The sequence below is a fragment of the Myxocyprinus asiaticus genome, chromosome 18, assembly GCF_019703515.2.
Source record: "Myxocyprinus asiaticus isolate MX2 ecotype Aquarium Trade chromosome 18, UBuf_Myxa_2, whole genome shotgun sequence".
Taxonomy (NCBI): Eukaryota; Metazoa; Chordata; class Actinopteri; order Cypriniformes; family Catostomidae; genus Myxocyprinus; species Myxocyprinus asiaticus.
In genome coordinates, this window is record NC_059361.1 from 24075883 (window position 1) to 24091622 (window position 15740).

At 39.1% G+C, this 15740-nt stretch overlaps 1 protein-coding gene across 4 annotated transcripts in view; it reads left to right on the forward strand.

The window, feature by feature from the left end:
• The window catches only part of LOC127455950 (enhancer of mRNA-decapping protein 4-like), a 43986-nt gene extending 30212 nt beyond the window's left edge, over positions 1-13774 (forward strand). For 2 of the 4 annotated variants that reach the window (XM_051724147.1, XM_051724148.1), the window contains 2 exons: positions 2439-2602; positions 11592-13774. In XM_051724147.1, coding sequence (XP_051580107.1) covers positions 2439-2602; positions 11592-11775 — 348 coding nt within the window. In that variant the 3' untranslated portion in view covers positions 11776-13774. Of the gene's footprint in view, positions 1-2150; positions 2266-2438; positions 2603-9009; positions 9587-11591 lie in introns of those variants that run through there. The other 2 variants (XR_007899764.1, XM_051724149.1) reach the window with 2 other exon arrangements.
• Positions 13775-15740: the final 1966 nt, after the last annotated feature.

A 15740-nucleotide genomic window follows, 5' to 3' on the forward strand; every position in this document is an offset into this window, starting at 1 on the left:
CAACTGTGAAGTTTGGTGGAGGGGGGATTATGGTGTGGGGTTGTTTTTCAGGAGCTGGGCTTGGCCCCTTAGTTCCAGTGAAAGGAACTCTGAATGCTTCAGCATACCAAGAGATTTTGGACAATTCCGTGCTCCCAACATTGTGGGAACAGTTTGGGGATGGCCCCTTCCTGTTCCAACATGACTGTGCACCAGTGCACAAAGCAAGGTCCATAAAGACATGGATGAGTGAGTTTGGTGTGGAAGAACTTGACTGGCCTGCACAGAGTCCTGACCTCAACCTGATAGAGCACCTTTGGGATGAATTAGAGCGAAGACTGCGAGCCAGGCCTTCTCGTCCAACATCAGTGTCTGACCTCACAAATGCGTTTCTGGAAGAATGGTCAAAAATTCCCATAAACACACTCCTAAACCTTGTGGAAAGCCTTCCCAGAAGAGTTGAAGCTGTTATAGCTGCAAAGGGTGGGCCAACGTCATATTAAACCCTATGGATTAAGAATGGGATGTCACTTAAGTTCATATGCGTCTAAAGGCAGATGAGCGAATACTTTTGGCAATATAGTGTATGTCATTGAACATCTTCAAATAATACCTTAAAAAAAAAAAAAAAAATCATCAAATATGCCTCTACAAGTGATAAAACATATGCGCGGTGGCGCAGAAACTCGCATACATGCAAATTCACGCTTTTTAGATTAAACTGGATCTGAGTGACACAACCGACCCAGAAAAACACAATCTTTTCAACTTTAAATTTTGTTCGAGTCCTTTATGGCAATAATGAAAACATGGACTGATACCAGGAAAAATATTGCAGGTAAAAGTCAAATTCCTAATTGTTCTTCAGTTGTCTCCACGGAATGATTATTCTGTAGATTTGATACATTAATATGTTTCTGATTTAATGCTATCAGACTTTAGGTCTGTAAATTAAAATGAGCAATTCCTCATCCTAATTTTGTGTTCAGTTTTAAAGGGCATATTAAGTTATCCAGAAGAGAGCAGTGAATCTTTTTCAGTGTTTTTGCTTGATTAACATTCCCTACATTTTTATATGTACGAATCATATGCAATCTAAAGGACTGTGGTTATTTATATAATAATTATTATATTAGTAGATACCATGTGCCCCCTTTTTTTATCCCTTGATATTTTTAAAGCAGCATAAAGTGAATCTGGTCAAACGATCATGTGTTGTGCATGCGCTCTTTATATGTACAGCAAGGTTTAACCATGGATTTAACAAATAAAAAATATTCGTTCTGCATAAAGTGAGATTTTGTCCAATATATATATATATATATATATATATATATATATTAGATGAAATCATGTTTAATGATCCTAAAACAAATAAAAATTAATTAACAAATTACGCTGCCTTCTTTTTTTCTAATGTACAGTCATTTATAGCTTTTTTTCTCTGCACATGAATGCAGCAAGCGATGTCGGGAGATGTGTTCCGCAACCACTGATCTAGAGTCAGTTTTTTTATATTTCACTTATTGTTGGTGTGGATTTGTCTTTGGGAAACTGACCATCAGTTATGTGCACTTTATCCCAGAGCAGAAATCGAAAGCAAAGGCGATCGACTGAGATAAATCTATGCGAGAGCTGAAATCTTCACCAATCAAATGCTCAATTGTATAATAGAGGCATAAAAGCAGATTGCTGCACGTGCAAATTAGGACACACTGATCTGCAAGATCATACATGTTTATTGGTTTGTGTGTGTGTAAGCCGGGATTCAAGGAAATATGCTTTGCCAATATACAGTATTATTAAGCTTACATATTCAGTTGAGGGTGCTCTAACGTTCACAACCCCACAGAACCGGGCCTGCATCTAGCTGGCAGCTGCACTGACATGATAGCAAAATAACAAGATACCTTACCATCTACTTATCTATTAATTTATTATCGAATGGTAGTGAATGCTACTAGCTCACCTTTTGCTGTGCTACCATGTTGGCGTAGCACATCCTCTTGCTTTCTGGCGATGTGATGCATTCCAAAAGGAATATTTGCTAATTCTCATGGTCTCTCCACACTCCCTTTCGATTTCCTCGTTCATAACTTTGATTTATACTTTGCATTTATGTAGGCTATAAGGTTTGAAAATTCACTAAAACAATGTTTGAACTTCCTCAGGCCTATTGCTTATTTAGCAGGTTCCCAAACCAGCATATCACGAAGCGCATTCTGGGTTGAGCGAGCGGCACTGAACGAGCGGAGCGGAATCTTCAAAAAGGCGCTCTCTGCTCAGGTGAAATTATCACCGCTACGCTCAACGCTCCGCTTTGCTCACATGCTCTGCTGATCACCATGTCGAGGTTTATTTTGCAATAATGACCACCTGAATGTACATTATTCCATACAAATTTCACTAATCCATTTTCTCCAGCTCTCTTCCTGACTTGTCTCTAAACTTTCCCACAGGCCTTGTCTGCAGCAGACCTGAATCTGGTGCTGTATGTGTGTGAGACCATTGACTCTCAGCAAGTGTTCGGCCAGCAGCCCTGTCCACTCCATCAGGCCGTCCTGCTGTCCCTCATCCAGCAGCTGTCCACCAACCTGAGCACACGCACAGAACTCAAGATCAGGTGGGTTTCCATTTACTCATTTATAAGTCCTTTGTACCTTCAGCATCCCCCTTACAGCAAGCAGTTTTTATGAGTATGCACAAGCACGCACACCACTATGCTTTTAAAGATTAAACACTTAAGTATTTATTTATGATCTTGTATATGACCTAACTGATCAAGGGCAAAGTGCAGTTTCATATCAAAGAACATTAATGCTTTAAGACTTAAGACAGACCTTCTCTTTAATTCCTCTGTGGATGACCTTGTGTTCAAGGGGACATTGTGCTAGTGTGGCAGTGCTGCATTGAGCTGCAGTTATTAAAGTCCTCTACAGTCTGGGCTGCATTAGATTTCTCTGATGGGGAAATGGGACCAAATCCTGTGAATCACCGACTAATGCACTGCTTGTGTGCTGGCAAGTCCCTTTACTGCTGTAAACTACTCTGTCTGCCAGTCATATCTCTGGTTTACACCCTAAAATACTAGTGTTTCATACTTCCCATATGTGCAAATGCATTACCATATGTAACTGTGTTCTCTCCCTCTCTCTCTCTGTGGACATAAGGATGTTATTTTAAAGACCTAACGAAATGCCTTGATAAGGGCAGTTTCCTTTCCTGTGCTAATTCATATTTTAATGATTTAGTAATTTTGGGTGGGGCATATCAAAGGACTTGTTCATAAAAAATAAAAAAAAATAGCCAATAGACTTTGTTACATCATAGCCATTAACAATGCTTTGCTACTAATCTTTGCTAGTCAGTTGCAGGGAGAGGGACATATGCTAGAAAGCATTTGGTTTGACATCATCATTATTTTTGGTCCGTTTTCCCAAAACAGATACTATAAATTTTAAATGTGCTAAATCTGCTAAAAGTAAATTTTGTTAACTTATAAGGGATGCACTAGAAAATACAGTAGATGGCTTCAAAAAAAAAAAAAAAAAAAACATTTCATATATTAAATAACCATGTCCTGATGTCTATTTATAGGCAATCCAGTGAATTAAATACCCTACAAATTAATTTGTCGTTTGGACGCAAATCAAAACTGGCATCAGTGCGAAAACTTCTTCACCAGATGACCCGTTTACGCATGGTATTAAAGGTGCACTCCATAACTTTTGTCTTTGTGACATCTTGCACTGAGATACTTGCCTAGCGGCTTGGATGCAGCATTATTTAAAATCAATAGTTTTCAGTTTCAGTTGCCTTTGTAGAAATTTAGTATTCACAGTCAGCTATGATTACTTTAATCAATGAGTGAAAGTGTCAAAAAACAGGATGGATACTGAGATTTAGCGAGTAGTATTTGGCTGATCATGTGAGTCTAATATGGCAGCCTCCATCTGCGGACCCTCTCCATATAGGATAAATCAGCTTTTATAAGGTTACTGATATGATTGGAGTCTTTATTTTAATGTGAGTGGTCATGATTTCCTACATATATTGCTAAATTACAATTCATGTCTTCAGGAGTTTTAATGCAGAAAAAAATTACTGAGTGCACCTTTAAGATGCGTCTCGGGTGATCCGATCACATGTGGTCAGATGAGACACATCACTGTTTACACCTGGTCGCTTAAATGCGTCTCCTGTGACTGCTTTTGATCGAATTTGGAAGGGAGGGTCTCTTTCATGATGACATACATCAGTCACTATGTCAGTGTGATACTGCATGACATTAAAGTGCAACAAAGTAAGAAAAGACAAAGAAAGTGTGAAAAAAAACAGCGCTATTTCTCTCAGATGCAGTTGAAATTTAATCCAGGGCTCAACACTATGGATTTTTCTACTGGCTTGGTTGGGTCAGTGCTTCAGATTTTTACAGGCCCTGCCAAATATTTTCTCTGGCCCAAACACAAAAATGACAAATAGCTGTTTTTACCATCATGGCTTTAAAAAAATATGTCCGAAGATAAATACTTTTTACATATCTTATGTTTTTAATACAGTGCCCCCAGGGGCCTGGTTATCTCAGCAAGTATTGACGCTGACCACCACACCTGGGGTCGCGAGTTCGAATCCAGGGCGTGCTGAGTGACTCCAGCCAGGTCTCCTAAGCAGCCAAATTGGCCCGGTTGCTAGGGAGGGTAGAGTCACATGGGGTAACCTCCTTGTGGTCACTATAATTTGGTTCGCTCTCAGTGGGCCGTGTGGTGAGTTGTGCGTGGATGCCGCGGAGAATAGTGTGAAGCCTCCACGTGCTATGTCTCCGTGGTAACGCTCTCAACAAGCCACGTGATAAAATGCGCGGATTGACGGTCTCAGACGCGGAGGCAACTGAGATTCGTCCTCCGCCACCCGGATTGAGTCGAGTCACTATGCCACCACGAGGATTTAGAGCACATTGGGAATTGGGCATTCTAAATTGGGGAGAAAAAATAAAAAATACAATGTCCCCCAAAATTGAATCACATTTATAATTTGCAAGATATGATTTATTGCCTTATGTAATCCCATATATGCGCTTTACAGATATAAATTCATAAATCATATTAACCTCAGCCGTCCTGCCATGTGCTTTTAAGCCAAGAGTTCTGTGGAGGAGATGATGGGCTTTCGGACACCCATTTAGTCATGCTGTCATGCAACTTTTGCCCATGTATAGTGTTTTCACAAGAAGGATCAAAGATTATTGACTGAGTTAAAGATGTGATTATTGGTTGTGATGTGTAATATACATTAGAGAGTTATTAGGCCTAATCTGTGAATTAACAATATGTATATAACATGAAATCAGACAACCCAGAAAAGACCAACACAGACTGATATACAAAGAACAAAAACACAAATACCTGTATGGTCCAGAAATGAGATATATAACAGGTGTTTTATGAGGATGATTTGAAGTAGACTGTTTCAAATATTCATCTTCACCCTGCAGCTGAACAGCTCTGATAATAATAGCATAATAGCAATAGTGATCTTGCTTCTTTTCATATCAAACGCCATTATCATGTCGAATTAATGTTTACGTTTTGAAACAAACCTAATTAAATGTATATTTACATTTTGGAAACTGAGCAGCTTGTAATTTTATTACAAAGTTTATTATGTCTCATTCGGTGCTTCATCTCTAAAGGCGAATTAATGAGAGAAAATGTATTTGTTTTTTTACAGTGGGAATAAAACTAATGCTTTGTCCCTTTACGAGAGCACATGCATGTTAAGCAGTCTACGCTGCATGGAGAGAGATGATGATGAGACATATGCACACAGAGACATTGATTTTCAGTCCTATAGAATGAAACTGTTGATTTCTTATGTTCCAATTTGTGGATTACTGTGTTTCACCAACATGTAAAAACGAAAAATGTGGGGATTTCGCGCACTGTGAACACGGAATGTGCAAATATCTTAAAGTGTTGCACAAGACGTTAAATCCCACTACGAAATTCATTAAGTGGGGTTTTTTCCCTTCTGTTTCCTACACATTAGTAATAGCTGCTGCTAAGACACTTGGAAAAGAGCGAGGATAGTACTAGGAGAGTGCGCTCGGTGTCTGCACGTGACTGTGCCTTGGCGCATCCAGTATATTATGCATTTGCGCATCTTTGCGAGATAAATATACTTGTACTCGCTCCTCAGTTAGAAGACTTTGTTCGCTCCGTGTAATTTTTGTGCTCTCTCGCTTGTTGTTTGCTTGCACTAATGTTATAAATGCAGCACTGTCCCAATTGGGCAAGTGACAATTCTAGCAACAGGCCCGAATCTTTCTCACACTGGCCCCGGGCCATCGGGCAGTCCTTATTGTCGAGCCCTGTAATCTAAGCACAAACACAACATGTCAAGCAGAATTGTCCGTTATTTTAGTGGATTACCTGTACTAACCTAAACTGCAGATGTTCGTGCTTCTCATAAGTCCCTTTATGTTGATTTCAGACACATTAAGATCTGTGAAGTTGTCATGCTTGTGTATGTATCCGCTTTTTTTCCTTTTAAACCGCTTGTAACCTGCAAATTTAAACTCTTGTTTTAGAGCAGAGGTTGATTGACAGGTGAGGGGTGGTGCTTTGCTGCGGCTGGAATGCATTCAGGACAGATTAGCATTTACACCTGAAATGTGATGTGAACACATGCGTTTTTGGCCACATTCGTATGTGGTTTTTGTGATCAGATCACAAAGCATTTTAGACCCCATTTAGATCTGTATTTAGCGCTGACCACATGTGATCGGATCACCAAAAATGCATTTTAATACCAGATGTAAACGGGGTCTGTATTTCATTTGAGCTAAAGACCCCATTTACACCTGGTATTAGGATGCATTTCAGGTTATCCGATCACAAGTGGTCAGCCGAAAATACAGGTGTAAATGGGGTGCAAAACATTTTGTGGTCGGATCGCAAAAACCAAATAGGCCCCGTTTCCACCTGGTATTAAGATGCGTCTCGGGTGATCCGATCACACGTGATCAGGTGAGACACATCGCTGTTTACACCTGGTCACTTAAATGCGTCTCCTGTGACCACTTGTGTTCGTATTTGGAGGGGAGGGTCTCTGATTCATGACAACATGCATCAATCACTGTGTCAGTGTGTTATTATATGATGATAAAGCACAACAAAGTAAAGACAAAGAAAGTGTGAAAAAATGGTGCGCTGTTTCTCCCAGTTTAGACCTGTATTTAGTGCTGACCACATGTGATTGGATCACCCGAAATGCACCTTAATATCAGGTGGAAATGGGGCCACAGGGAGGTAGTTAAAGACACATATGACCAAATTGCATTTGAGGATAATACGAACACCTGTGACTGCACATTAGTTGAATTCTATCTACAGTTTTCCTGAACAACCACTAGGTAGTGCCATGATGATTCTGATTGCCACTGGCCTATTTTCTGGTTCCTGCCTCCATAAAACCGGTGTCACTTTTGCAGCTTTAGCAGAAAACTGTTGTTTTTTGGCAAGCTCCACATGACAGGGAATCAGACAGTGAAAGTTGAGTTATGTTTGTCACCCCTCCACCATTTTGTATCGGACAGTGCCTCCAACTGAAGAGAGCGAGATCTCAGCAAAACAGTCGGCAAATGTGACACCCTCTGCCAAAATCGAACTGTTTAGAGTCTGCTAGTGTGACATTGACTTAAGACAAAATGTTAAAACTGCAGAAATTAGTGATCCAGATGGAGAACAAAAAACATTTTAAGTGTTAGTTGGAGTTAAAATTAGTCCAGACTTCACTTGTGCAGTTTTTAGCTGTCATAACTAAAAGTAGTTAATTATATCAACGTAACTCACCTTGGACCATCACTTTGTCATCTACCCGCTCCTTAATCTTTGACGGGTGAGACACTGTCAAAAGATGCTCTCTCTTTAAAGTATCGGCACTGTAGAGCCAAATGTTTTATTTGGCAATTAGTACAAATGTAATACATTAAACATTGCCGATGCAGGTTAAAACACTGGAGACCGGAAAAGGATAACAAGCTTCCCAAATGAATCTTGGAACACTTCCACGTTCATGAAAACTGGAAAGTTCTGACATTGCTTGGCAACCATAAACAACTAAATTCTTCTTTGGGTTACACCTCTTATGAGCAAGTTTTTCATCATCTTGAATTGTTTGGGACATCCTGCTCTGTATTTCTGCATTACTTTCTTCCTCACTTGCACAGTTAAAGAAAGAAAACAGTCCTGCGCACTGATAACAATGCAGATATACAGGTGCTGGTCATATAATTAGAATATCATCAAAAAGTTGATTTATTTTACTAATTCCATTCAAAAAGTGAAACTTGTATATTATATTCATTCATTACACACAGACTGATATATTTCAAATGTTTATTTCTTTTAATTTTGATGATTATAACTGACAACTAAGGAAAATCCCAAATTCAGTATCTCAGAAAATTAGAATATTGTGAAAAGGTTCAATATTGAAGACACCTGGTGCCACACTCTAATCAGCTAATTAACTCAAAACACCTGCAAAGGCCTTTTAAATGGTCTCTCAGTCTAGTTCTGTACGCTACACAATCATGGGGAAGACTGCTGACTTGACAGTTGTCCAAAAGACGACCATTGACACGTTGCACAAGGAGGGCAAGACACAAAAGGTCATTGCAAAAGAGGCTGGCTGTTCACAGAGCTCTGTGTCCAAGCACATTAATAGAGAGGCGAAGGGAAGGAAAAGATGTGGTAGAAAAAAAGTGTACAAGCAACAGGGATAACCGCACCCTGGAGAGGATTGTGAAACAAAACCCATTCAAAAATGTGGGGGAGAACCACTACGCACAGACGTATGCAAGACATGGGTTTCAGCTGTCGCATTCCTTGTGCCAAGCCACTCTTGAACAACAGACAGTGTCAGAAGTGTCTCGCCTGGGCTAAAGACAAAAAGGACTGGACTGCTGCTGAGTGGTCCAAAGTTATGTTCTCTGATGAAAGTAAATTTTTCATTTCCTTTGGAAATCAGGGTCCCAGAGTCTGGAGGAAGAGAGGAGAGGCACACAATCCACGTTGCTTGAGGTCCAGTGTAAAGTTTCCACAGTCAGTGATGGTTTGGGGTGCCATGTCATCTGCTGGTGTTGGTCCACTGTGTTTTCTGAGGTCCAAGGTCAACGCAGCCGTATACCAGGAAGTTTTAGAGCACTTCATGCTTCCTGCTGTTGACCAACTTTATGGAGATGCAGATTTCATTTTCCAACAGGACTTGGCACCTGCACACAGTGCCAAAGCAACCAGTATCTGGTTTAAGGACCATGGTATCCCTGTTCTTAATTGGCCAGCAAACTCGCCTGACCTTAACCCCATAGAAAATCTATGGGGTATTTGCGAAGAGGAAGATGCGATATGCCAGACCCAACAATGCAGAAGAGCTGAAGGCCACTATCAGAGCAACCTGGGTTCTCATAACACCTGGGCAGTGCCACAGACTGATCGACTCCATGCCACGCCGCATTGCTGCAGTAATTCAGGCAAAAGGAGCCCCAACTAAGTATTGAGTGGTATTTCCTTAGTTGTCAGTTATAATCATCAAAATTAAAAGAAATAAACATTTGAAATATATCAGTCTGTGTGTAATGAATGAATATAATATACAAGTTTCACTTTTTGAATGGAAATCAAAATAATTGTGTGAAATAAATCAACTTTTTGATTTAAGTGAAATAAATCAACTTTTTGATGATATTCTAATTATATGACCAGCACCTGTATCTACCATGGTACTTCAAAATCCCTACTGGTTGACTCATTTCTATCACTTATATTCTTTCGTTGGTATATTCTGTCATAATGCCCAGCTATATGTGTCAGAGTTTGTCATTCACCTCTGCAAATAAAGGAGTTAAGTAGAACACAAGGGGAAAGATGTGAACAGTGATTTCCCTTTACAGGGAAACATAAGTAGATTGATGTTGAGATAACCGCGCTGTGGGCTTAAATGTATTGGAACTGGGCCGACGTGTGAAAATAGAGCAAACTGATATGAGGCATCAAGGCTTAGCCATCTGGACAGGACTACACTGCACAGTCCTGGGAATATTAAGGTCATTGTATTACATTTCCTTCCTTTTTTAATCGGGAGCTTTAAACTTAATGATTGCTTGTAAGGTAATTAATATGACCTTTATGTAACATGCAGCTCAGTTCTCTGGTGGTATCATACAGCAATGTCTTTTTTTATTTTAAAGGCAGATGGAGAGATTTCCCAGATCAATTTTTCAGCCAGGTGGTGTTTTACTAATCCTTGCTGGACTTTATATAGCACAAGCAGCCTGGAGGGAAGACAAAAAAAATAAAAAATAAAAAAAAATAAAAAAAATGCTTAATCCCAGAATAACTTAAAGAAATAAACATGTTCTGTTAGTACAGCTGTCAAAAAATACTGGTTTGACTGAAATGAAACCTACAAATATGTGCTGGGTTGGCCAGAGATGTGGTGAGTGTATTTTTCATATAGTAATGCCCAGGTTCCAAGTGCTTTTGAATTTAATGTTAATACATTGTTAGATATCTGTCCCTGTGCATAATGCTTCCAATAGTAATGAGGTTTGACTTCAAAGCAAACTAGTGAACTAAAAAAGAGAGATTAAAGGAACTTCGTCTTCGTACAAAAACATTTTGATAGAATAAATGATGCAAACTGTGCATCTGGTTAAATCAAAGCTGTCTGAGAAGATAGAAGTTGAAAATATTTGCTGCTTCATGATGCAGATGATTGTATAATGGTATCAATGATGTTAGCAGTTATTTAACAGTGGCTTTAAGCCACTCCATGTAATCTGGTGAATTGGTCTTATATTTATATATTATCTCTCTCTCTCTTTCTCTCTCTCTCTCTCTCACACACACTCTACATCTATCTGTCTACCACTATATGTATCACTCTTTATCTGTGTCTCTATCACTATCTCTCTTATCACTCTATATATCTCACTCTATCTGTCACTCTCTCTTTCTATCTCTATCGATCACTAAATCTCTGTCACTCTATATCACTATCACTGTATCTCTCTTCACTATCTCTATCTGTGCCTTTATCACTCTATCTATCGCACTGTGTATCTCTGTCTCTTTCACTCTGTCTGTTACTATATATCTATTACTCTATTTCTTTCACACCATCTCTCCCCGTTATCTCTATCCATCCATCCTCTCTCTGTCCATCCATCCTCTATCTATCTATCTATCTATCTGTCATCCTCCTACCATCCATCCTCTCTCTTTATCCATCCGTCATCTCTCTATCCATCCGTCATCCATCCTCCATCCATCCTCTCTCCATCCTGTATCCATCCATCCATCCATCCTCTATTTATCAATACATCATTCATCCATCCATCCTCTCTATCTATCCATCCTTTCTCTGTATATCTATCCATCCATCCTTTCTCACTATATCCCTCCCTCTGTCCTTTATCTATCCTTTTTCTCTGTCTATCATCCATCCTCTATCCATCCATAATTTTTCTCTCCATCCATTCATCCATCTCTCTCCATCCATCCATCTTCTCTATCCATCCATCATCTCTATCTATATTTTTTCATGTGCAGCTATCTGGAGGATGCTGTGATGAATCTGGACCATGGAGATCCAGTCACCAGAGATCACATGTCGGCAGTGCTGTCCCAGGTACGACAGAAGCTCTTCCACTTCCTGCAGCAGGATGCCCACAGTCCCCTGAGCAAGCGTGCACGGCGCCTCATGATGATGCTGCAGGGCCTGGTCAACCACTAGTGATGTGTGCCGATGTCACAGCTAACATCTTTGCAATCCCTCTGCCATGGTTTTGCAGTCTCTTGGATGATCATGACCTTACTTCACCTTGCTTTTTTGTTGCTTTATCTATACTCTGCATCTTATTGGCTTTTTCAGCAGCACTATTGACTTAAGTATTTCATCTCGTGTGGCATTTTGATTTAATTTTTCTGAACAATTGAAAGATTAGTCCTCAGTTTGTATGCGGCATCAATATCAATGCAGAATGGGACAAAGAGTATTTCAGTTTAAGAGGCTGTTATTTTCATGGTGCGTTCAATACCAGGAGAATACGACATCATTTGCTTTCATCCTTGACACATCAGGAACAAGACTGTGGAGAATGAAAACTATAATGTGAACACTTAGTTTCTGTTAAATGGTTTGCCCATAGTTCTGGCTGCTCTGCTTTTTTCCTTTTTTTATTTTATTTTTTTATTTTTTTAGTTTATCATGCTGAAATGCAGTCGAACGCCGCTGACACGGAGACATTATCATCGCCTTATTGCTAAAGGTTATATTAGGCCACTTATCCTTATCTCACCCAGCAATTTACTGAAAGAAAGAGTTATTTGGCAAACTTGCTGCCTTTTCATGTCAAGTGGAGTATCAGACAAATTCCCTGAATGTTTAAGTTTGGTTGCTCTCTTTTTGTTTTTTGTTTATCTTGGCCGGAGAAGGTCACAGCAAGAGTTTTTGTTCTGGTAAAAGTTTAAATTAAGCTTCTGGACTATTGCTAAATCAGCCCACTCAATTGATAATACATTTTTCAGTTAACAGTGTCCTGTAAGATATGTAAAAGGACTTATTATATTACCAAGGCATGCTAACAAAATGTAGTTATTTAGAGTTTCTTCAAAAAGAACCTCGAGTTACTTGGCTGTTTGTAACTTGCAGTATGTCCATGAGTCTCTAGAGGGCAGGCATTTATGTATTTTTTTTTTTCTTCTATTTTTATATGCTGCTTTTGTGCATTCCAGTTCTTCTGTGAAATTACAATACAGCAAATGCAATGAAGCTTTTCTTTTTTTTCTTTTTTTATTAATACTGTCTTTATTAAACTGTTTTTTGTCTTCTATTCCCCAAATATTGAACGTGTTGGAGAATGTGGCTGAAACTAACTGAATGCCTATTTTCTTCTCTCTTTTAGTCAATTGATTGTATTTGATTTCAGCTGAGATTGCCAACACTTGTTATTCATTTGGAGGGTACTATATGGTCATGCCCTCAGATGGAGAAAGAACAAAAAAAAGAAGGTGCCTTATCAGACTATTGTGTATCAGATACTGGTAATCTGTCCTCAGACCTGGCTTGATAGGCCACATACAATTGTGTGCTGAATAGCTGGCAGCCTCTCTCTAAAGAAATTGTCTTTTTCACTAAAGCAAGGAAACAAAGTTAGGGATGGACAGGGTTGTTACTGAAACATTTTGTTTAAAGTGTGTATAGCAACTGTGATCCAAGTTTATTTTCAGCCATTATTCCTCACAAGTTTATAACGTGAGGAAGTGCAGCCTCTGTTTATTGTATTTGTGTTAACACATTATTCGTTCCCCTGTCGTCTTTATTTTTTTAGAGCTGTGTGCATATTATAGCCATTTGTAGCAGTCAGTGTGGCTCAGTAGGACCTTTTTACAAAGTGTGGGCAATATGTCCTCTTTTGCTTCATTCACATGTTACAAATGCTCTGCAACTGACATGAGCCTGCTCTGTAATTAAAGGTAATTCTGAGGCGATAATAAGAATATATTAAACTCCAGCATGCTTGCATGCTTCTGGTGAGAGCCATGTATTCAAAATTACATTTAACCTGTTTTTACAAGTTCAATTCCCCACTTTGATTTTTCCATTGCGTTTCATTTTTTTGTTCCTTGTGTTTGCTAAATATGTTGTATATTTTACACATTTCTTTCATCCTACATGTTTTGGAATAAAAAAAAAAAAAAAAGGAAAACAACACTGTTCAATGATCAGTTAAGATGATTGTGTGTTTGTTTTTTGTTTTTTTTTTTTTGTTTTTTTACAGACATACTGAGTAATAATAGTTGTAATAAGTATATCTATCTAACTACAGTTGTGGCCAAAAATATTGGCACCCTTGGTAAATATGAGCAAAGAAGTCTGTGAAAAATGTCTTCATTGTTTATCCTTTTGAATTTCATTCAAAATATTCACAAAAATCTATCCCCTAATGGATATCAAACACAACACAAGTTTTATAAAAAAAAAAAAACTAATATTTTTGACAAATATATGTGTGGCACAATTAATGGCACACTGTGACATGGAGGTGGGCAGTGACTTCGCACGCCCAGCCCCCAATCGGGCTAATCAGCCAAGGAGAGGGATAAGTGCAACGAGATGCGGCAGTTCGGGAGAGAGAGAGCTACAGGCAGCTGCCCTGTATGTGTTTCTGGTTATGTTTGTGTCTTTTCATTTAATTAAATATTACTTTGATGCTTCGTCCGTTTCCCGCCACCTCCTTTCTATTTTACCCTGTTACACACCCTTTTATTCAATACTTTGTGCGACCTCCCTTTGCCAAGATAACACCTCTGAGTCTTTTCCTATAATGCCTAATGAGGTTGGAGAACACCTGGCAAGGGATCTGAGACCATTCCTCCATACAGAATCTCTCCAGATCCTTCAAATTCTGGGGTCCACACTGGTGGACTCTCTTCAGTTCACCCCACAAGTTTTCTATGGGGTTCAGGTCAGGGGACTGGGATGGCCATGGCAGTACCTTGATTTTGTAGTCTGTGAACAATTTTTGTGTTGATTTTGAAGTGTGTTTTGTATCATTGTCCTGCTGGAAGATCCAACCACGTCCCATTTTAAGCTTTCTGGCAGAGGCAGTCAGGTTTTGATTTTTTTATCTGTTGGTATTTGATGGAGTCCATGATGCCATGTATCCGAACAAGATGTCCAGGATCTCTAGCATAAAAACATCCCCATAACATTAAAGATCCACCACCATATTTAACTGTGGGCATGGGGTACTTTTCCATATGACTACATCTCTGTGTACACCAAACCCATCTCTGGTGTTTGGTGCCAAAAAGGTCTATTTTTGTTTTATCGGACCATAGAACCCGGTCCCTTCGAAGTTCCAGCAGTGTCTGGCAAACTGAAGATGCTTGAGCTTGTTGTTGGATGAGAGCAGAGGCTTTTTTTTTTTTTCTTTCTTTCTTTGAACCCTCCCAAACAACTTGTGATGTAGGTGACGTCTGTTTTGGAGACTTTCTGACCCCAAGACCCAACTAATTTTCCAGCTGTAATCCTTGGGGAACCATCCTCCTCACCGTGTTTGGAGACAATATAGACACGTGTCCTCTTCCAGGCCGATCTTTAAGATCTCCAGTTGATTGGAACTTGTTAATTATTGCCCTGATGGTGGAAATGGGTATTTTCAATGCTTTAGCAATTTTTCTTTTTTTTTTTTTTTTTTATTTATTTTTTTTTTATAGCCACTTCCCATTTTGGAAGCTCAACAACCTTTTGCCACACATCAGAACTATATTCTTTAGTTTAACCCACTGTGATGGATGATTAAGGGAATTTGGCTTGTGTGTTACCTCATATTTATACCCCTCTGAAACAGGAAGTCATGGCTGAACAATTTCATGTTCCTAGTCACCCAGGTGTACTAAAAAATGTAAAATATGAATGGGAATATACTTCAGATATATTTGACTCATAAGAATTTCTAGGGGTGCCAATAATTGTGGCCAACATGTTTTGGAGAAAAATAAGTATTTAATTATGATATTTTTTCCCCCTCTTTCAATTGTTTTACTTCAATTAAAAGTTAGATTTTAGCTCAACTCAACTCAATCAAAATGATGACATATTGGTTCAGGAATAGGCAGGATTCTTTATTGACTGACCTTGAATCTCTAGCTTGTTACCCGAGAAGACTTGAGTCCCTCCCCTTTATTTAAGGC